The sequence below is a fragment of the Trichomonas vaginalis genome, chromosome V (genome assembly GCF_026262505.1).
Source record: "Trichomonas vaginalis G3 chromosome V, whole genome shotgun sequence".
In the NCBI taxonomy this organism is placed as follows: domain Eukaryota; phylum Parabasalia; order Trichomonadida; family Trichomonadidae; genus Trichomonas; species Trichomonas vaginalis.
The window spans coordinates 18055834-18079787 of record NC_067207.1 but is presented as its reverse complement, the minus strand read 5'-3'; the positions used below and the strand labels follow the sequence as shown (position 1 = coordinate 18079787).

Here is a 23954-nt window from a genome sequence, read left to right as displayed (position 1 = left end):
AACACTCAGTCTCTCTTTGACATCCAACACTCAGTCTCTCTCTTTGACATCCAACACTCAGTCTCTCTCTTTGACATCCAACACTCAGTCTCTCTCTTTGACATCCAACACTCAGTCTCTCTTTGACATCCAACAATCAGTCTCTCTTTGACATCCAACACTCAGTCTCTCTCTTTGATGAGTCTATGACTAAGGTAAGGATGAGTCAATGACTGAGGTAAGGATGAGTCTATGACTGAGGTAAGGATGAGTCAATGACTGAGGTAAGGATGACTTTTTGTCTGAGGTAAGGATGAGTCAATGACTGAGGTAATGATGAGTCAATGACTGAGGTAAGGATGAGTCAATGACTGAGGTAAGGATGAGTTGTTGTCTGAGGTAAGGATGAGTCTATGACTGAGGTAAGGATGAGTTGTTGTCTGAAGTAAGGATGAGTCAATGACTGAGGTAAGGATGAGTCAATGACTGAGGTAAGGATGAGTCAATGACTGAGGTAAGGATGAGTCAATGACTGAGGTAAGGATGAGTTGTTGTCTGAGGTAAGGATGAGTCAATGACTGAGGTAAGGATGAGTTGTTGTCTGAGGTAATGATGAGTCAATGACTGAGGTAAGGATGAGTTGTTGTCTGAGGTAAGGATGAGTCAATGACTGAGGTAATGATGAGTCAATGACTGAGGTAAGGATGAGTCAATGACTGAGGTAAGGATGAGTTGTTGTCTGAGGTAAGGATGAGTCTATGACTGAGGTAAGGATGAGTTGTTGTCTGAGGTAAGGATGAGTCAATGACTGAGGTAAGGATGACTTTTTGTCTGAGGTAAGGATGAGTTGTTGTCTGAGGTAAGGATGAGTCAATGACTGAGGTAAGGATGACTTTTTGTCTGAGGTAAGGATGAGTCAATGACTGAGGTAAGGATGAGTCAATGTCTGAGGTAAGGATAAGTCAATGACTGCTGTAAGGATGAGTTGTTCTATGAGGTAAGGATGATTTATTTTCTTCACTACCTATTACTGACGGGTCCATGGTAGTATTCATTTTATTTTTATCGTTTTATTTTCCTTCAATTTCAACTCTAAGCATCAACTATCACACAATAGTTCCTCTACCTTACACCCAACCAATCCCATATTGAATCTTAACTTTTCCTCCTGATATTGATAAAATAAATTCCAATTGTTCGTTTCCAGATCTTGTTAAAGAAAAAAAAATTCACTCCTCTTAGATACAAAGAGAACTACTTTATCTAAATTTTTCAAAAAAATACATTTTCTTATTTTACATATTAAAAAGTACCAATTTTTATTTCAAAATTTGAAATTTATGATTTTTTGGAAAACTTTTCGATTTTCTGACACGGTAGATGCTTTTTATTTTATACACTATGCCTAAAATTAACTTTTCAAACTAAAAAAATCCTAATTAGATAATTTTTCAAATATTTAATCAGTTAAATTGAATATTATTAAACTATGCTATTATTTAAATAATTTCCATCTTTTGTAATGCATCAGCACATTACCTGAAAACTTTTTAATCATTCTAGAACAAACCAACATCGTATAATCCCATCATAGCTAATCATCCATTACAATTCTGCCTATTCAAGAGCTCGTGGTGAATTTCCTAAGTTCATTCCCATTCAAAATAAAGATATTCAACAATTTTCTTCCAAAAGAACTTCGTAAACTAACTAACAAGAATAACATCTTCCATTATTTTCAACATAAATACATTTTCAAAGAATAAAATGTTCTTTAATGATTTTTTATTTGGTGAGAAATCTTGCAACATTATTCTTTCATACTCAACTTCAATACAACAACTAACATATGATAGTTGGAAAAAATCACATAATAGAGCAGGTAAGTATTGTGAAGCTGAACTTTTATTTATCTGGTGTGATATGACCAAGCGAGGGACTCAGACTGCTGTATCTGTGGAGCAACATGACCAAGCGAGGGACTCAGACTGCTGTATCTGTGGAGCAACATGACCAAGCGAGGGACTCAGACTGCTGTATCTGTGGAGCAACATGACCAAGCGAGGGACTCAGACTGCTGTATCTGTGGAGCAACATGACAAGGTGATTCAGTTTGCATTGATTGATAGTTCAATATCAGACCAATACTTCTCTTCCATGTTGCGGGCATGGCGAGGCATTTTCAAGATTGGTACCGAAATTGGCTACTATCCCTAAATGCAACAATCATAAATGACACTTTTATCAAAAAACGTGTTTAATTCAAATTTGGCGGGCTTTTGGTCGTAGATTAATTTAACTAATATGAATTTGGATTGTGCTTTCCTTATTGATGTAATGATATTTTCACTAATAAAAAATGAAATATACACAAGAAAAAAATTATTCAAAAATTATCATTGCATTTTATTTGAAGAAATTTTGAAAACACATCATACACATACTATAAATGAATATTATCATCTTAATTTTAATAAATTTCATTTACTTGGAAAGATACAAGATCATCTTGTACTTACTCTTCGATTTATTCCATGTAACTTCGCAGGTAATAATGGCGCACTTACCTCTATTTTGGATTTTTATAGTTTCCCTCAAAACACATTCTATGGACTTACGCTCGTATCGCGTTAAAAAATGTCGTTAAAATTGCCCACACGCCTCGACCAAACTTTAGTAGAAAGGTCAAAAATTGAAGTTGAATATATTGCATGTACTCCATTTTCCCTAGACATACATGGTATAAGCACTGAGAAATAAAGCTAATCCATGAATTTGAATGCTTGATTAAGCAATATCCAAGCTGCCAAGCTAATGTATGTAATTACAGAGCGTATTTTAAAGATATTTAATGAATCATTGAGTTGATAAAGATTAATTTGGTTTGTCCAAAAGAAATTAAGATAAATAGTGCAAATAAGAGAAGCTTCAGAGTCCATTTAAGTATTTTAAATATTGTTAAAGTGAGAATGGTAGCATTCACATTCATATTACAAAAATTGAAATAATATAACGCCATATATGAAAGCCAAGGCAATCTATTAAAACACAATACTATGCAAAACATTACAAAGCGCATTATACATTGTAATGATTAAAAATCTCTATTGAATTAAATGGTTTGGATTGAATTTTCTGAGTTTTCTGGAAATATTCATATATTTTAGCGCGAAGTATTTATTGTACAATTTATTATTGCATCTTCCTTCTTCGAAATGGGTATTTCTGCTTTTTTCTTCCCCAAAAAATTATTTTTCAACGAAAACCGAGAAAAAAATGCAAAAATGGATGGAGCAATTTTTAATTCTGGGAAAATTTTGAAGAAAAATATATGTTAATAATGCATTGTACTCCAAAAGATCTTTCATTATCACTTGATATTCAATTTTTTTTTTCAAAAAAGTTTTTGAATTTTGAATGAAATTTCAATTATTTTTGTATTATGAATCGAATCAAGACATTAATAAAAATTTGTTCTTATTCTTCTTCTCAATTTTTATCTTTAGAACCACGATTTGTTAAAAATATTCATATCATAGTTAGATAATGATAATTATCAAAAATTAATCAAAATGATTCTTAAAATTATTCGCTAATTGATAAGGACTTATTTTGCGTGCGACATATTGTAAATTTGCATTTAACCATAATTTTCTCCAAGTTTGGAATCTTCTCATTTTTTTCAAAATCATTTGTGAGAAAACTCAATAGTATTCAATCATTTATTGCATGAATGCATATTGTTTTACAAATAGTTTTAATAACTGAGATTAAAATAATGAAATCTCATTACGCCGCTCTGAATTGATGCCAAAAATTTTGTTCAATTTTGTCACATTTCTCAATTGTATAGAATATTTTCAAATAATGGGATTTGACCGAGAAATTCCTTAAAGCCACAAATATTTATCCCCCGTTCCAAAATCGAAAAATTCATAGAAATTCACAAATTTCTTAAACAAAACATGATATTTTGCAATTCTGTCCTGGCCATTTTAGTATATATTAAATACTATTTTATTTGCACATAGACGATTTGTGATTTTTTGAGGGGTTCTCTTTGAATAGTTTTAAATGTGTAATCCTTCATGATATATCTTAGCTGTAATATTTAGAAGCTATCCGATTAATCATGATTGCTTTTTTTAAATTAACGTTCAAGATTTTTTACGTATGATATCAATTTCAGAGGTCTAGTATCAAAATATAGGTTCTACTATATTAGCCGAGTTTCCTATAAGATTTTTGCAAAAACACGAGGCCCAACTTTTGAGAAGGGCGGTTTGGCGGGTAATAAAATAATCCCGCCAAAAATTATTTATTCTATATCAAATACCTAATAAGAAAAAACAAAAATTAGGTGATCCATCGGCAAACGTGACAAAAACACAAAAACCCCGCGCAAATTATTTTTTAGAAATTTAGAGAATTCGAATCTATTATCTATATCTTAGTATAAATAACCAAATTAATTTTTTTTCCTCAGAAATATTTTTTTTTTGAAATTCAGTCATGGATAGAGAGCCTCCCAAATCTATCCCCCAGTACCCATTTCAATATCAACAAGCCCCGCAGCCCCCAATGATGGGGATGCAGCAGCCCATGATGGGCATGCAGCCTCCAATGATGGGAATGCAGTACGGCCAGAATACCCAATTTGCAAATTATGTAGAACAAGTTATGCGCCAAAGGAATATTCCTCCGCATTATCTCCAAGATCCAGCTTTTCGCCTTAACTTCTTTAAATCAATTATGCCTCCGGTTCAGCCGAGAGCAGTTTATCCAATCCCACCTCCACAACAGCCATTCCTCCAGAAGAAAAAGCGCCTTGACATGTACGAAGACGATGATGACGATGAGATCATAGAAGAAGAGCCATCTTCTGAGGAAGCCGAATTTACAGATGATTCCGAAACATCTGAAAGCGAAATCAATTCCGAAACATTTGAAGACTATCAGCCTACCGGCGACGGCCCAAGAAGAACAGCAGGTCGCGAGCGCCATACCGAAAACATGAAAACGGACGACGACGATTTCGAAGAAGAAGAGGAACAACTCGCAGCTGCACCAGCTACTTTTGAAGAGGCAAAGATCGAACATATCTACGTCTCCCGCGTTGGAAAAGAAGGCCTTGAGTACCTTGTCCGCTTCCAGGATGCTAAGGACTGCCTTTGCCAGTGGATTCCAGAATCCTTATTATTATGTCTTGACAATGCAAACTACCATCTCTCACGTTTCAGACAAGCTGAAATCTTTATTGATGAGAACTTCAAGGACATCGTTCCAATTGCCTTCAGAAGAGATGGCGAACATTGCGAAATCTTATATCGCTTTTCATTTGATCAAAATATCCTCTTGTATTGGGACGACGTTGACCAGGAAACACTCGATAAGTTCGTAAAGAGCAGACGTCGCATTGATGTTAACGAACCATCAATTCCACATAACCTTCCAGACCCACCGTCCGACATCATCATGAACGATCAAGGTGGCTCCCTTAGAGAGTATCAGCTCCAGGGCCTCAAGTGGCTTTCACAATGCTGGCGTGATGGTCACGGTTCAATTCTCGCTGATGAGATGGGTCTTGGCAAAACAATCCAAGTTCTTTCATTCCTTACCTACTTAGATCGCTTTACTGACTGGCATGGCCCGTTCCTGATCACCGTTCGTACAAATACGTTTAAGCAATGGTGCGAGGAAATCGAGAAGTGGACACACCTTTCCTACATCCCATACAACTCTGGTCCACAGCAGCGTAAGATGATCAGAGAATTCCAATTCCCATACCTCGACGATAACGGTAATCCAATTCCAAACACATACTCCTTCAACATCCTTCTTGTCAGCTACGATGTTTTCCTTAAGGACACAGAGTTCCTTTCCAACATCAAGTGGCAAGTTCTCATCGTTGATGAAGGACACCGTATCAAGAACAGCGAAGGCAAGAAGAATAACGCTATGAAGAACCTCAACGCTCTTCACCGTATTATTCTCACTGGTACACCAGTCCAAAACACTCTCCAAGAGTTGTGGACCCTCCTCAACTTCGTTTCTCCTCAGGACTTCGAGGAAGACCCAGACTTCCTCCAAGGCGATATCGAATCCCTTGCTCCAGAGAAACTCCAGGAACTTCGCTCCAAGATTCGTCCACTTCTCCTCCGTCGTACACTCGCTGAAGCTGAGCGTACAATCGCTCCAAAGGATGAAAAGATCGCATTTGTCTCATTAACAAACATTCAGCGTGAACTCATCCGCCTTATTCAGCTCCACTCAATGTGGCGTCTCAAAGGCATTCAGATCGACGAGTCAACAGTTGATACATCCCACGAAAGCGCTTCAATGCAGAAGGTTTGCTGCCATCCATTCCTTATCGAAGGCGCTGAGGAATATTACACAAAGCGCCTCAACTTACCACGTATTGATCTTATCCGGAATCTTTCTACGAAGTTCATCTGGGTCTCAAAGGTCCTCGAAGAACTCAAGCGCGAGAATCATAAGGTTCTTATCTTCTCACAGAAGGTCCAGCTCCTCCACATCCTCAGAGAGTTCTGCATGCTCTCTGGCTACAACAACGAACTCCTTATCGGTGAAATGTCCGATATCGAAAAAGCAGATGCCATCGACCGCTACTCCAAGAACCCAGATTCATTCGTCTTCCTCATCTCTACACGTGCTGGCTCAGAAGGCCTTAACCTTACAGTTGCTGATACAGCAATCATCTTCGACCCAGATTGGAACCCACAGAACGATCTCCAAGCCCAGGCAAGAGTCCACAGAATTGGCCAGACACAGAAAGTCGATGTTCTCAGACTTATTACCTACAACACTTACGAGCACGAGATGTTCATCCGCGCTCAGAAGAAGTTAGGCCTTTGGATGGACCTTCTCGGCGAAAATGCCACAAAGAACGACGGAATCCAGGATAACACAGTCCTTGTTCCACCACCATACCTCGATGCCGATATGTCCATCAAGGCTGACATTCCTCTCATCGAGCAACTCTCCACAGTTGTCAACGACTTCTCTCTCGCAGCCATTCCAAAGCTCGAGAAGCCACTCGAAGTCCAGCCAAGCTACTCAGACGGAACATCCGACGAGCAGTTCCTCGCCAAGTTCCCAGTTGTCGACGATGATGGCAGCAGCAGAAGAATCAAGCGCTCCCATACATACGACAGCTTCATCGACTCATCCAAGGCATACGAGATCTGGGACGAGTTCAGGAACCTCGGCTACGGCAAGTGGGATCAGATGACAGAGCGTTTCCAGGGCCATTCCTCCAACCAACTCAAGCGCTTCTGCCACGCCATCATCATTCTCTGCTTCCGTGCATTGTCACCAATCAACATGACAACATTCCCATTCCTTATCAAGGTTCTCCAGCACGATGTCCTCGACTTCTCCTATGACATCTTACTCTGCTCTCGCAAGGGTAAGTGGATCCACGCTGTCTCTGAAGACAACGAACTCTCAATCGAAGTCAACGCCTGCAAGCCACTCAAGGATACAATCTACGACCAGGCATTCGAGTACCTCTCTGTCATTGAAATGAAGCTCATTGCAAAGACATGGCTTTCATTCTCAGACAAGTCCATGTTTGACTTCACAAAGATCCCACCAAGATACACAAAGAAGGATCCAGAAGTTTTGGATATCATCTGCGCAGAGAGAGGCGATTTCGATCCATTCGATGAGAGAGTCCAGGCCATCATCAACTACATGAGAGGCGAAATCATCCAGGGCGGCCGCATCTTTGCAGCCCAGCAGTTCGATTTCTGGTCACAGCCAGAATTCCTCGCTGTTGCCTACATGATGAAGAACTTCACATTCTCCACAAACGATCCAATCTCATTGCACGTCAAGACAGCACTCTGCTCCAAGACAACAGAGCAAGTTGTTGTCTTCGTCAACGCACTCAACCAGATCCTCATAAAGCAAAACAAGAGATTCCCAGTCATTCTCCCACCGAACATCACAATGTTCGACCGTGCTCCAGAGGAAGTCCAGACATGCAAGGGCGCCACATCATGGACACAACTTGCAAAGCGTGACTTCACAGAGATCACAGACAGAATGCAGTGCTTGAGATCTGTCCAGATGCGTGTTGAGAGACTCACACAGTTCCCAGAGACAACAACATGGTCCAACTACCACACAAAAAAGTTGTTCGAGCTCCTCTTAGAGTTCGGTTTCGACCAGATGAAGACAATTCTCTTGGACAAGAAGATCGGTCTTATCCGCATGCTCAACAAGGTCGACAGGAGATTCGTCGAAGGCAAGCTCAAGCAGAGAATCAAAGAACCAGGAGCTCCTCCGGACTTCGCACTCACAGAGGAAGCACTCATCAACTTCATGAGAATCGAAGACTGCGACGACTACTTCGAGAGACTGAAGTACCAGCAGTACGAGTACGTACAGCCTGGCCAGCACGTCGAATACAACTGGGATGATGACACAAGCGATGAATCCGATGGTCCACTTCCACCACTCCCAGACGACGAACCAGAGCTCTCTCCAAGACAGATTGCTCCACCTCCACCACCAAGACAAGTCTTCGGAATGATGCCACAGCAGTCAATGATGCAGCCACAGGGAATGATGGGCAACCCACCTCCACCACCATCACAGAACCAGCCAATGCTTTCATCATCATTGATTTCCAATCATTCATCTCTCATGCCACAGCCATCCTCAATGATGACAAATCCATCCCCATTGATGTCTAACACATCATCAATGATGCAGGGACCACCATCCTCGATGATGGGCAACCACTCATCATTAATGTCCAACCAGCCACCATCACTCATGTCACAGCCTCCTTCAATGATGACTCCACAGCAGCCTCCATCAATTTCCCAGCCATCCTCATTCATGTCCAACCACACACAGATGTTGTCCAACGCTCCACCGCCGCCACCACAGTCAATGATGCCTCCAACACACGGTGGAATGATGTCTGGACACGGCGGAATGATGCAGGCAAGCGGAATGATGTCTGGACACGGCGGAATGATGCAGGGAAGCGGAATGATGTCTAACCCAGGCTCAATGATGCCAAACCAGCACGGAATGATGTCAGGCCAGCCAATGATGTCGCAGCCAAGCGGAATGATGTCCCAGCAGTCTTCAATGATGCCACCATCACATGGCGGAATGATGTCCGGACACGGTGGAATGATGCAGGGAACAGGAATGATGTCGAACCCAGACGGAATGATGTTGGGATCTGGAATGATGTCTAATCCTCAGGGAATGATGCAGAACCCTGGAATGATGATGTCTAACCCACCAACAATCAGAAAGTATGGAAGAAGACATGAAGATGATGATGGCTTCGATCCAAGTATCCTTGAAGAAGACGACTAAGTTTTATTAATAGAAAATTAAGTACGAAAAAATAATAAGAAGGGAAAGAAAAAATGAATTTTTATATTTGATTTTTTTTAATTTTAAAGATTTATTTGTATCAAAAAAATTAAAATTAATTAACAACAATTTTTGGTTGAGAGCCTTTTGCTTATCAAGATTTACGAAATGATTTTTTATTTCTTTTTCCTTCGTTTTTTTCCGTGAATGGTTTAAGAAATCTACCACATTCTCATATACAGTCAGAAAACTACAAGAGAAATAGTTACAGTGTCACCAACGTCAGTTTTTCACTCGTAGAATGAAATTGAATTTTGGTCTCAAGTGAAAATTGAATGCTTCCAATCCCTTGAAACTAAAAAAACAAATGATAAAATGGATAGTATATATACTAACGGAAATTTTGCAAGGTAAGAACTATCAAAAGTATAGCAAGTTTTGAAAAGAAGAGCGTTTATAATTTTCTAGAATTTATGAATAATTATAATAAATAAGTTATCCTGGATGCTGATGTAAAGCCAAAATTTTGACGTTCCACAAAAATTCATTTTATCTGCTTATAATAAATTACTAATTATGATTTTTGGAGAGGATGATGAAACTCGAATTATTCTGATATATTCAAATTTTGAAACTATTATACTCAAAAAAATAGTGATTGTATTTTATATGTGCTCCATTGTATTAATCATTTTATAAGAATGCCGAATTTAGTTCTATGAAAAATTCAAATTGTTATATTCAATATAAAAATAATCTATGTTTGCACCATTAACTAGAAGAGCCTCAAAAGGAGCCATAATCGTTGCTCTTGGAAGAAAACGCGCTGCCTCTCGACCAAAACATGCAACAGCATCAGCTACTTTCAGCCCACAGAAGATCACTCAAATTTTACAAGAGCAGAGTACAAACTCCAAACTTTCTCTTGAAAAAGCCGAAATCCACACATCGAACTCGGATTTTAATCTCGACTACGCATTAACAAAGAAAATTACAATTAAATTTTTAAGTAATTGGGGAAATGTACCTAAAATATCATCAGGAGACATTGCTGTTCTAGACAAGGATAAGATTTCTCTAGAAATAACTGATATGGTTGTTTATCCGAAAGAGATGACATACTTACTGCCAAATTTAGATCCTTCGAAATCTCTGAAAATGTTCGCTTGGCATTCCGCTTTTGACGCAAAAGATCCGATAGAGATTACGTTTTTCACAAGCTCAAACGCTCGCTACGTTAGATTTATTAATTCTGGCATAGACAAAGAAACGGCATTAAAGGACCTCGAAATCTATGAAAATGATAACTTAGCATTTAAAGGAGAAACACATAGAGATTTTGGTATAGTTGCCATGTTGGATTCACACCCTGTTGAGAAAGTAAGCTATGAACACAATCTCAATCTTCAGCGATGGGATGCTCTATTTAAAGATAGTTATGGTTTCGTTCCACAATTTACAGGTAACCTTATAACAATTAGGTTGCGTTCAAATTATGGTAACCCAGAAGCAACTAGTATATCACACGTTGTATTTTTCGATACAAGTGAGAAGCCAATACCAGTTGAATACTTTTCTACTGATAGAGCTTTGAAACAATGCATTTTTGATAATCCAAGGAAATTCCAGACTATCGAGAACCAGGTTATTTTTGCTAACACTGATAAGAATGTTCCCCAAATCGACATTAGCGTTGTGAAACCTATTGCAATCGGTGGTGTTTGCGTATTCAACACAAGTTTGCCAGATATACCAACAAATCAGTGTACAAAAGTATTCGAAATCCTACTCAATGGCGTACAAACGTATATTGGAAAGATTCCTCAAAGCGATGGATTACCTAGGAATCAAAAACAATCAATGACGCGCGTATTCTTGAGTGATATGAATAAGCGTTTTGTTAAGTAAGATTAATTCCAAATTATCTCGGGTACGAGCGATCCTTTTTTTTCTTTGTTTGAAATTTTATTTTTTCTAAAGCCATACAAATTCTCTTCAGTAAAATTATTTACATTTATGTATCGAATTATTTCACCGATTTTTTTTTCAAACAGATTTTAATGCGGTTATGACGCTGTCAAAACTTTTTGCCAAATTTCAATGTTTTCAATACTTCTCGGATCTGCAATCAGTGCTGATTGCCAGATAATAGAGGATGATACTACGATCACTTACATCAGATTAAGTAATTCCCCTATAAATCAACCAATTTGCTATCAATCTAAAAATTCTAGATTATTTGCATATTTTGGTATTGTAGAAGGATATGAAATCACTTTCCAGGAGCTTGATCAGAATGATCAGCCAACAGAGTCTTATAATTTCAATGAAAAAACAGCCGCTTTCTTATTCAAAAATAAGGGCCGTGTAACAGTTACTCCAACACAAGAAAAGTCAACACTTCAAATGGATCTTATGATGACTAACTCGATTTGCCAAGATAAAATTTATTTGTCAAGAAAGAGCTTACAGAGATTTCAAGTCAAGGATGGGTCTATATTTAAGGCCAAAGAAAACAAAGAAGTATGCATTTTCCCCGGAGTCAATCAAAATGTTACGATGATTTCTAATATGAACTATTCTTACGCATATGGCTCTAAAATCACAGAAGTTACCAGCGAAACAGCATCAGTACAAGACGTTCCGGCAACATATATCAGATACATTTCAAATGATATCGGAGATCAACTCACAATTTACTCTTCTAAAGTTCCTGAAGTAAGCTACTTCTCAGATTTTATTTCTTACGGACTTAACGGCTACGTTCCGCCACCTACTCCTACTCCAAAACCAACGCCTCAGCCAACAGAAGATGTTCGTCCAGAACCAATCGACCCAGATACTCCACATCCAACAAAGAACAATAATTCAAAGATGATAACAAGAAGAATCGTAATTGTTGGTGTTTGCGCCATGATTGCTTTGATTGTTATTAGTGTTATCATATTTGTTTGTATAACAAACGCACACAGACGTCTAAGAAAGGTTGAAGAGTCAACAATGACTGCTAAGCTTTTGGCTTAATTTTATTTTCAATTTTTTCTTTTCTTATCTTATATTAAACTTTTCCTATATCTTACATACATTGAACTGTTTATACTTTATCTTTAGACGTTTGAAAGTAAGATTTTCTTCTCTATTTTTCTTAATATTTTTTCATATTGCGTTAAAAAAGTCAATAATATTGACAAAAATGCTAATTTTCATCTAAACAATGCGATATCTTATCATTGATAGTATCTGCTTAAATCATTTATTAATAAATCCGTGTTCTTTCACAAAACTTTTGAAAATTTGAGAGAAAATGGGGAGTTTTTAAATTTAAAATTTCCACATTTTATCCAAAAACGAATAAACATACAATAAACAGCATAATATTTAGGGAATGGGCGACTAATAAAACTGACAAAAATTTACAAAAAATAAACGGTCACTTCGTATGAGTTGGGAGGCCACAAAAAACGAAATCATGAAGAAGATGATAGACATTCAGGATGCCATCAAAAGTAGTTTAGAATCATCAAATCACTCCAAATATTCGAAAGGCCGAACAAAATCTCGACATATTATCTATGATTCTAGCTCTGATAGCTCTGATTATGAACCAACGACTCATTATAAACCATCTTATTCCACGAAACATTACATTAATGATTCAGATGACTCGGATTCGGATATTTCTTCTTCAAGTGATGACTTTTATCCTAGTTACAAATCAAGATTATCTAATGCATCTCGTACAACAAGTAAATATACCACTAATTCCAGTTTTCATTATTCAAGATTCGATAAAACTCAGCCAAAACTTTCAAAATATGCAACAACAAACAAAAATACATATACCAAACAATATTATGACGATTCGTCTTCTTCAGACGATTCTTCCGACTCAACAGAACAAATTTATCAAAAATATTCCGATCTCTATTCGAAATCAAAACTTTTATCACCTCAAACCCATAAGAAATACGATACCGAGTCGGATACGTACTCCGAAAATTCAGGTTCAGAAGAAAAAATAAAATCAAAAGATAAAAAGCAAACGAAACGTCCAATACCTAAAGTTTCTCAAAAACACAAGCATGAAGATGATGATTCAAGCGACGATGAATACAAAAACTTAGTAAAAGTAATTATGTCAAATAGAAACAAGAAATATACAGAATTATCTGATTCTGATGAAGAATCCGAGCCAAAACAAACCAGGTCGAAGCTTACTTCTTTCAAGAAAGAATCTTCATCAGATTCATCTGACGAATTTCGACCTCTTTCTCCTTGTTTGACGTCAAAGAGGGTTATTGAAAGACTTAAGAAGTGCAGAATCTCAGATTCAGATGATACAGACTTTGATTCATCTTCCAGTGCCAAACAAACAAGACCAAAAACATCAAACATTGATATAAACAAATATCTTCAACAACTGAATTCATCAAATGATAATAATTCATCAGATGAAGAAATAAAGAAGAAGCCACAAGTCAAAGCACCAAAGAAGTCCAATTCCAAGCAAACAGATGACGAATTCGACATGGAGATAGAGAGTTTCGAGAAGAACATTTCTCCAATCGCTTACAAATCTCCATCTAAAAACAATGATTTACCAAATGTTGGAAAAATTCCTTTCTCTTTCACTGCTGATGATTCGAGTGATATACAAGAATCAGTGAAACAAACAGACCAAGATATCGCTAATTTAGTTGATATTGATTCCATTCATGATACTCCAAAGAGAGTCAAACGCAGATCAAGTCACAATTATTCTCCTTCTTCACCTGTTTTGGATTCGGAACCATCTGATTTTGACAACGTAAAGAAAGAAAAGAAAGAAGAAAAGAAGCCAATTCAGGTTAAACAAAGTGTTTCTAAGTCAGTGGATGAAGAAGAAGCATCAGGAGAAGATGAAATTGACGACCAAAATGTTGATGATAGTTCAGACTTAGATTTAGGAATTCCTCAGCCAAGAACAAAAGAATGGGACGAATGGCTGAAGAAACAAATCGAAAGTATCGAAGACAGCGAAGAAGAAGACGAAGAAGGAATACCATCAAAAGAAAAACTTTCTTCTCCAATTTCAGGAAAGTCAACTTCATCAAAGAAATGAAACCAAAAAATCTATTTTTTTTTCTCTGTGTTTGAATAAAATTAAATCTATTTATCAATGATTAACTTTTTTATGAGGGTTTTCATATTAACACATGATGTTGGCCAGATTTTGCTTTGATTGCATCATACACAATCGAAATGGCAAATATTTATGAAATATATATTTCGGGCTTCCAATGTCATATCTATCTGGAAATGCCCACTGGTCCTGGGACACCCTAATAATAATTTTCATACTCAAGAATTTTGAATTTCTTCTTAGGCATGTTTCATGTTATATATATTCACTATTTCAGCATCGAAGTTCATTAAAGCAAGTAATAATAACATACGAGATGTTATCTCTATTAATATCTATTTTAAAGTTAAAGAATCCTGCTATTCACTGAGTTTGCGCATGATAAAAAAGTGTAAAAGAATTTTGAATAAAATTACGCTTTTTTTTACTAAAATTGATTTTTTCTGAGAAAGAAAAAGATGCGTATGTCAGACAAACATAGCAAATAATAGACTTATATAGAGACTCCATCACCCGAGGAATCCTTATTATCGAGAGCTGGTGGTTCCTGGTCCAACTTATTTCCGAAAATGACGATACCAAAAATAATAGAAAGAACCATCATTCCTGCGAAGAATAAGAAAGCATAGCCGAGTGTCATTGCCTTTTCCATGTATGGCCAAATGAGGTTGACAAAGGCAGTCAAAGCCCAGTTCTCTGAAACTGTGATGGCCATAGCTGTTGCACGGTACTGCATTTCGAGTTGAACTGTAGCACAAGCGAATGGAATTGGACCAATACCGACACCGTACATGATCTGCTCGAGGAAGAGGCCAATAATGAATACCCATGTTGGAAGATTTTTCTTCTGATGTAAGCAAAGCAAAACGAAGGCAATTAATTGGCCAACGCTAGAAATCATCCAGCAGAGGTAGTTACCGAGTTTATCGACGATGATAGCGGAGATGCATGTTGTGATTAATTGTACAATTAAGGCGATAATACCGATAACTTGAATTGAGATTGAAAGATTAGCCTTGGAAAGGATCTTTTCCATGTTAGACATAACGGGCTGGACACCAGAGAACTGAAGGAAGAACATGAAGAGGAATCCGATGAACAACGCCTTATGATAGCTGCAAACTTTGGCCCAGGAGACTGGCTCTGCTGTTTGCTGTTCCTTTTCTGGGATGAACATGATCAAAACAGCAATGATGAAGTTCGGGACAGCGCAGATACCTGCGACGACTTCCCATTTGAGATAAGCACCGATAATTGTGACAAAAAGGAAACCAAAAGCAATAGCAATCTGGTTAACGAAGCCGAAAAAGTACTTTCTGTTCTCTGGGGCGACTTCAGACAAAAATGCCGGGACAATTGTGGTCCAAAGACCAATGGAAAGGCAGGATAAGCAACGGAATGTGAACAACATGCCCTTGTTTACAGAGCAAGCAAGCAAGATCCACATAATTGTGGCATATAGACCTGAGAATAATCCTGAAACTCTCTTACCGAACTTGTTGACAACAACATTAATTGCCAGTGACCCAACAATAGCAGATAAGATACCACCGACATTGAACATTGTTTCTTCGGTAAGGGAAAGATCAAATCTCTTAGAGATCGCGGTAGTAGTATAGGCGGGGTAAACCATACCAAAACCTACATCCATTGCACCCATTGAAAGAATCAGGGCATTAATGTAGGGGTTCTGTATCTTTGGAACCATGCTGAGAAATAAATGAAAACGATGATGGCTTCACAAAATTGAAAAGGAGAAAATTTCCTATATAAAAAGATAAAAAGAAAGAAGTATTTGTTTGGATCAAAGATTGGACTATAATGAGTTTTATGTTTACTATCAATTTTTGTTAGCGAAATGAATATTTCATCCCTCATATAATGTATTATCAAGCAATAATTGATAATTAAGAAAACAAATGAATGGATAAATTTTTGAAACAGTTAGTATTCAATAATTGAGAAGATTTGACTGCAATTTAAAATTGTGACATCCATTGTATTTCAAAGCGAAATCTAATGTTCTTTTAAAAGGTATGAAAGAATGTACATGTTCCATACTCCAAAAAGGTTAAAGAAGATACTATTTGAATTCTTTGAAAAGGTTGAACTCATTTTGATATCTTATCTAAATAAGCAGTTTAACTTGTGTGAGATCTGATGAAATTGACCAGACATTCCTTTTTTTATCCAAAACCAGTAATTTTTTGCTCTTAAATTTTCATCGTCTTTTCAAAATTATACTCATATAGTATCATATATTAATATTTTAAAATAATATTGATTTATATATTGTCATGACATTCAATGAGTTACCTCAAATTATTTCAAAAGTGTTTTGGAAATTTCTATATTTAAATAAAATATCGGTCTTCTTCGATAAACAAACTCGGTCAAACTTTCTAATTCTTTATACAACGTAATTGATATAAGAACAATACTATCTTCTTGTTCAATTTTCATAAATGATTTCGTTTGGTCGATTTTTTATTGGCAATCACAACATTTCATAGCAAATCATGACATACACGATATGAGGAGATGATTTATCACTAAATTTCTACTTAATACAGTTTCTATGCCGTTAATCTCTCAATTTTACTTATAACTCACTCACTTCAAACCAAATCTGAATATTAAAACCCTCATTAAATACAAAATCAAATTATTCTATAAATTTACCAATTTTATGCAGAATAACTGTCCGATTATTATTCAAGGAGATCCTAGCTCAAAATCTATAAAACAGCTACTCTGTATGGTGAATATTATGGTGCTACATGCACTAAGTCAAAGATTTTTACAGGTATTTGTACTTCAGTAAAATTCAGTTCAAATTTTAGATTTCAGTTTAAAATCTAATTATACGCATCGTACAATACCGTTTTATAAGATTAATTTGAATATTCAAAGCAAATTTTCCAACAAATTTGATTTTTGAGAGAATGAAAAATAAATCATATTTATATGTTTTTCACCTTCATTATTAACTGAATTTCTCGATTATTATAGATTGACAAGCTAATTTTCATCTGAACTTTATTATTGTTGTTTTTCAAATTGAAGCTTGACTAATTTTGAATGTACATATAATATGTATCATTACCTATGCATTATTTCTGCTGATTTCTTGCCTTTAACTCCATTAGTTTTTCATGACCTTAATGTTAGTTTTAAATCGAAGGAGAAAGGAAAAAACCAGAATTTTCGAAAAAGTGACACCAACTATTAAAGTTATTTTATTACTAGATTTATTTACAAATTATAAGATAATATCATTAACCGAATATATTTTTAATATAAATAAAAAACTTTTTTTATACAAAAAATTACAATCAATCGATAAATATTATAAAACATTTATTCCAAAAAGATTAAGTAATAGGTGGGATCCTGCATATAATATAATTTTATGTCATAAAGTTTACAAATTTTAGATGGACCACAGTGAGAATGTGAGTGGTTAATTTAAAGGTGGTCTGATAAAGATATCGAAGCTTACTCAACACAGCATGAAGCAGTTTCTAATACACAATCTTACTAGTGGTGTTTCGGTCGCCAGCGCTCTCATAGGGGTGCTGATTTCAAAAACCACTACTTCAAATTATTCAACAATACTCAATGCAGCATGAAGCAGCTACTACTGCTGTATCTTACTGGTAGTGTTCTTCGCTTCTTACTATCAACTCTAAAACTAGTTTGATGTATTATTTATTCAATATTAACCTTAATTATTTACAATTCTCACTTTTTTCATTTTTTAAATGAATCAATCCGTTCCTGCACCCCTTGCTGATACAAAACAATATATTGATTTCATTCATTATCTTCAATATGGAGTTCAAGCAGAGATGCGTGCTAACTGCAATTATCGGAAAGATTCGCATTTGAATTCAGATGGAGTAACAATTATTAGACATTACTGTAGATGGGGAAGTTGTAGTGCTAACATTACCTTTGAAATGAAATCTAATCAATACAGATTTGTAAATGGACATCATTTTCATAATCATGTTGGTGAACCACCGTCTTTTAAATATATACATATAAATATATATATAATATATACATATATAAATATATACATATATAAATATATACATATATAAATATATACATATATAAATATATACATATATAAATATATACATATATAAATATATACATATATAAATATATACATATATAAATATATACATATATAAATATATACATATATAAATATATACATATATAAATATATACATATATAAATATATACATATATAAATATATACATATATAAATATATACATATATAAATATATACATATATAAATATATACATATATAAATATATACATATATAAATATATACATATATAAATATATACATATATAAATATATACATATATAAATATATACATATATAATATATACATATATAAATATATACATATATAAATATATACATATATAAATATATACATATATAATATATACATATATAAATATATACATATATAAATATATACATATATAATATATACATATATAAATATATACATATATAAATATATACATATATAAATTATACATATATAAATATATACATATATAAATATATACATATATAAATATATACATATATAATATATACATATATAAATATATACATATATAAATATATACATATATAAATATATACATATATAAATATATACATATATAAATATATACATATATAAATATATACATATATAAATATATACATATATAAATATATACATATATAAATATATACATATATAATATATACATATATAAATATATACATATATAATATATACATATATAAATATATACATATATAAATATATACATATATAAATATATACATATATAAATATATACATATATAAATATATACATATATAAATATATACATATATAATATATACATATATAAATATATACATATATAATATATACATATATAAATATATACATATATAAATATATACATATATAAATATATACAATATATATATATACATATATAAATATATACATATATAATATATAATATATAAATATATACATATATAAATATATACATATATAAATATATACATATATAAATATATACATATATAAATATATACATATATAAATAGGCGGAGGTTTTTGTGATATGGAAAAATGTTAGTTGCTCAATTATCTCACTATTGGATGGACTTTTATCGAGCGAAATTTTGGCTGTAAAGACAATTCTGATATTGGTAACATGGTGATAAGAACAAATAGTCAGTTTGCGTGGTTTATGATGAGATAATTTCGATTTAAAAAAAACATAAAAATTGATTTTAATGAGCGATTATATTTGAATATGCTCTCCTAATTTGAAGGAACTGGTTAAATCATGAATTGATCATGAATAATTTTTTTTCAAAATAACAATTATAATTTCATATTCATTATAAGTTGAAAATATATCATAAAGACTTTATGAATGATAAATTCGTAAAAAACAAGTTAGTTTGTTTCTGAAATAATAATAATAAAAACCAATTTAGACCCAATAATTTTTGGCGGGATAATTGAGATGTTACGATTGAATTAAAAAAAAGCGGTAATACATTTTTACAATGATGAAGAGGCTGGCAACCTCTGAGTCAAAGCACTTGTTAATGCAATGATGAAGAGGCTGGCAACCTCTGAGTCAAAGCACTTGTTAATGCAATGATGAAGAGGCTGGCAACCTCTGAGTCAAAGCACTTGTTAATGCAATGATGAAGAGGCTGGCAACCTCTGAGTCAAAGCACTTGTTAATGCAATGATGAAGAGGCTGGCAACCTCTGAGTCAAAGCACTTGTTAATGCAATGATGAAGAGGCTGGCAACATCTGAGTTAAAATACTTTTCCCAGTGTGGGAGTAATTTGAAAAAAAAATTTAGTTCATATATTGAAAAAAACAAAAGTAAAATTAAAGTTTATAGGTTGTGTTTTGATGAGCTAATTGTTAAGATATTGTAGTTCTAAAGAAAATTGGAGTTTCGAGGAAGTTTCTCGACAGAGGAAACTTTCATATCGAATGTTGCCTGTCGAGATGTATGTGACAGGCAAAGTGCAATCACCTATCAATATTGCACTTTGCCTGTCAAAAGTTCTTCGCATCTCTTGAGGTGTGAGGAAGTTTCTCGACAGAGGAAACTTTCATATCGAATGTTGCCTCTGTCGAGATGTATGTGACAGGCAAAGTGCAATCACCTATCAATATTGCACTTTGCCTGTCAAAAGTTCTTCGCATCTCTTGAGGTGTGAGGAAGTTTCTCGACAGAGGAAACTTTCATATCGAATGTTGCCTCTGTCGAGATGTATGTGACAGGCAAAGTGCAATCACCTATCAATATTGCACTTTGCCTGTCAAAAGTTCTTCGCATCTCTTGAGGTGTGAGGAAGTTTCTCGACAGAGGAAACTTTATATCGAATGTTGCCTCTGTCGAGATGTATGTGACAGGCAAAGTGCAATCACCTATCAATATTGCACTTTGCCTGTCAAAAGTTCTTCGCATCTCTTGAGGTGTGAGGAGTTTCTCGACAGAGGAAACTTTCATATCGAATGTTGCCTCTGTCGAGATGTATGTGACAGGGCAAAGTGCAATCACCTATCATATTGCACTTTGCCTGTCAAAGTCTTCGCATCTCTTGAGGTGTGAGGAAGTTTCTCGACAGAGGAAACTTTCATATCGAATGTTGCCTCTGTCGAGATGTATGTGAAGGCAAAGTGCAATCACCTATCAATATTGCACTTTGCCTGTCAAAAGTTCTTCGCATCTCTTGAGGTGTGAGGAAGTTTCTCGACAGAGGAAACTTTCATATCGAATGTTGCCTCTGTCGAGATGTATGTGACAGGCAAAGTGCAATCACCTATCAATATTGCACTTTGCCTGTCAAAAGTTCTTCGCATCTCTTGAGGTGTGAGGAAGTTTCTCGACAGAGGAAACTTTCATATCGAATGTTGCCTCTGTCGAGATGTATGTGACAGGCAAAGTGCAATCACCTATCAATATTGCACTTTGCCTGTCAAAAGTTCTTCGCATCTCTTGAGGTGTGAGGAAGTTTCTCGACAGAGGAAAACTTTCATATCGAATGTTTGCCTCTGTCGAGATGTATGTGACAGGCAAAGTGCAATCACCTATCAATATTGCACTTTGCCTGTCAAAAGTTCTTCGCATCTCTTGAGGGTGAGGAAGTTTCATATTACAATTAAAATTACGATTTATATTTTTATTAACCATTAAACAAAATTCATTTAATTCTTCATTAAAATTTCAAATTGTATTTAATTTTTTAAATTTTCATTTTGCAAAATCCCTGTTTGATTCTTATTCTATATCTCACTTGCATTTAATCCAAATGCTAATTACATTTCAATTAAACATTATCTTCATATACCTTTTCACTTCTTCAAATTTAATTAATTTCTCTAACTTCTTTTTTCAATAAATGTCGGCATTGGAGGATAATCAATAAAGTTTATTTCTTCCCTGTCCCATTTATAATAACATATTTTGCATTTTTAACAATTTTGATTGTAATTTTCATTTCTTCATCTTCAAAATCATAGTTTTTAATGCAATACATATAATTATACCATTTTATGATAAGAGAAAAAACCTTTTCTCCTTCATCTCGATTTAATTTTTCGCATAATTCTTCCAGATTTTCAATTGTAATATAATAAAAAAAAAAAAAAAAAAAAAAAAAAAAAAAAAAAAAAAAAAAAAAAAAAAAAAAAAAAAAAAAAAAAAAAAAAAAAAAAAAAAAAAGGTAGTGGGGCTTCCAGGCACTTCGTGCCCTCTAGCCCCCCGTCACTTTTCTGTCACTTTTCAGGAAAAAACATTTTTATATATATATAAAATGAATTTTACAAAACCACGTTACCCTTCTTTGGAAATAAGAGTAGATGTAAAGATATTCTATTGAGAGAACTTAAGAAACTACCGAATGGTCTAACATTTGTAGATTTGTTCGGTGGAAGTTTCTATATATCCCATCTGTGCCATACCGTATTCCCAGACTCAAAGATTATATGCAATGACTTCGACAACTATATGAACCGTCTCAAACATATACCAGACACAAACAAAATATTGAGTGAGTTGAAAGAAAAGATACCTATAGGTAAGATGGAACGTATACCATTAGATAAGAAAAATACTGTCAGAGAGGTTTTGAAAAAGGCAGAGTATATTGACTGGGATAGTATATCTTCTAGACTATTATATAGTGGTTCTATAAGAGTTCATGACATTGAAACACTTATGTCAAACGTTTTATATCTTAACTATACAAAGGTTTTCAAAGAGAACATAGAAAAATATACTGAGGGTATAGAGTTTGTGAGATGTCATTGGACAGAGTTGTATGAAAAATATAAAAACAAGGAAAATGTTTTCTTTATAGTAGACCCGCCGTTCTAATAACACATACGATTTTCATACCAAGTAGACTGGACTTTGAGAGACTCTTTAGAAACTTTAGACGTTTTACATAACCATCCATGCTTTTTACTTTAACATCCGATAAAAGTGGTTTGGAAAGTGTCATGAGATGGTTAGAGGACATACATACTATGAGTTTAGATACGATAAGATAGAATATGAGAGAGGTCCTATAAACCGGAAAAAAGTGTCACAACAAAGAAATTTTACTAGTAAGTAAATGTGGTTTGAAATAGGACTACTTGTTTTAGGTTTTTTCCATTGTGTCATTTACTTATTTGACGTGGCAGAAAGATATAGAGAAATATGAAGATGAACCAAATGCCTGCAAATGTCCAGTATATGTACTCGTAAGAGATATTTTTATCTAATATTAAATGGACGCACAGAACTTAGCGAATGCACAGCAACCTGGACAACCAAACCCAGAGAATATTCCAAATGAAGTTAGAATACAACTGCAATGGCAAACTATGGTCAAGTGCCAACATGTACAAATGCAAACTGCCATGTCAAATGACGCTGCGTTAGGTTTGCCACATGGTATGCAAATATGAGATGGAAAAGAGTTTTATACAACCCTGAAGTGGGATATAAACAACTCTAATGCAGATGACGCGAACACAGGAGTTGACCCAGAGTATGTTTTCTACCAGAGGAGAAATAGAATGTATGAGCTCCAGTTAAAGAATGCTATGGAACTCAACAGGAAACGTAAGAGACTAGGCGGACATTAGATTTTTACATATAGTAAAATGGGTTTCTTCAGTAGTATTGGAAACTTCTTCAGAAGAGTTGGAAGAGGTATATGGAATGGAATAAAATCTGTCGGAAGAGGAATTTGGAACGGAGTCAAAAATATTGGCAAAAGAGTAGGTCAGTTCGTTGGTATTATACCTAAAGACCCTGAACCAGAAGAACAAGCTCCTGTTATACAACAGCCTGAACCTGCACCACAGTCTAGTTGGCAACCAAATCCAACACCTCAACCGTATTAAAA

General features: G+C 34.6%; 6 protein-coding genes and 1 pseudogene across 7 annotated transcripts, besides 1 other annotated feature; 5 read left to right on the top strand and 2 right to left on the bottom strand.

The window, feature by feature from the left end:
- Positions 1-4605: 4605 nt before the first annotated feature.
- On the top strand, positions 4606-9462 carry TVAGG3_0357950 (helicase protein; the record flags this gene model as incomplete). Its single annotated transcript, XM_001315482.2, has 1 exon — positions 4606-9345. One exon carries the CDS (start codon positions 4606-4608, stop codon positions 9343-9345), a length of 4740 nt encoding a protein of 1579 aa, XP_001315517.1.
- A 560-nt stretch (positions 9463-10022) lies between these two features.
- Positions 10023-11340, top strand: TVAGG3_0357940 (uncharacterized protein; the record flags this gene model as incomplete). Its single annotated transcript, XM_001315481.1, has 1 exon — positions 10105-11253. One exon carries the CDS (start codon positions 10105-10107, stop codon positions 11251-11253), a length of 1149 nt encoding a protein of 382 aa, XP_001315516.1.
- A 100-nt stretch (positions 11341-11440) lies between these two features.
- TVAGG3_0357930 (uncharacterized protein) lies at positions 11441-12558 on the top strand (the record flags this gene model as incomplete). The annotated part of the gene is made up of 1 exon (XM_001315480.1): positions 11446-12369. The coding sequence occupies one exon, from the start codon at positions 11446-11448 to the stop codon at positions 12367-12369; it is 924 nt and encodes a 307-aa protein (XP_001315515.1).
- A 186-nt stretch (positions 12559-12744) lies between these two features.
- TVAGG3_0357920 (uncharacterized protein) lies at positions 12745-14704 on the top strand (the record flags this gene model as incomplete). Its single annotated transcript, XM_001315479.1, has 1 exon — positions 12785-14446. One exon carries the CDS (start codon positions 12785-12787, stop codon positions 14444-14446), a length of 1662 nt encoding a protein of 553 aa, XP_001315514.1.
- A 113-nt stretch (positions 14705-14817) lies between these two features.
- TVAGG3_0357910 (major facilitator superfamily transporter) lies at positions 14818-16175 on the bottom strand (the record flags this gene model as incomplete). Its single annotated transcript, XM_001315478.2, has 1 exon — positions 14961-16175. One exon carries the CDS (start codon positions 16173-16175, stop codon positions 14961-14963), a length of 1215 nt encoding a protein of 404 aa, XP_001315513.1.
- Positions 16176-19623: 3448 nt separating this feature from the next.
- Positions 19624-20056: a mobile genetic element.
- Positions 20057-20740: 684 nt separating this feature from the next.
- On the bottom strand, positions 20741-21709 carry TVAGG3_0357890 (annotated as a pseudogene). Its single transcript has one exon. A coding segment is annotated over exon 1 (969 nt).
- A 2000-nt stretch (positions 21710-23709) lies between these two features.
- On the top strand, positions 23710-23952 carry TVAGG3_0357880 (serine threonine-protein phosphatase family; the record flags this gene model as incomplete). The annotated part of the gene is made up of 1 exon (XM_051231370.1): positions 23710-23952. One exon carries the CDS (start codon positions 23710-23712, stop codon positions 23950-23952), a length of 243 nt encoding a protein of 80 aa, XP_051101100.1.
- Positions 23953-23954: the final 2 nt, after the last annotated feature.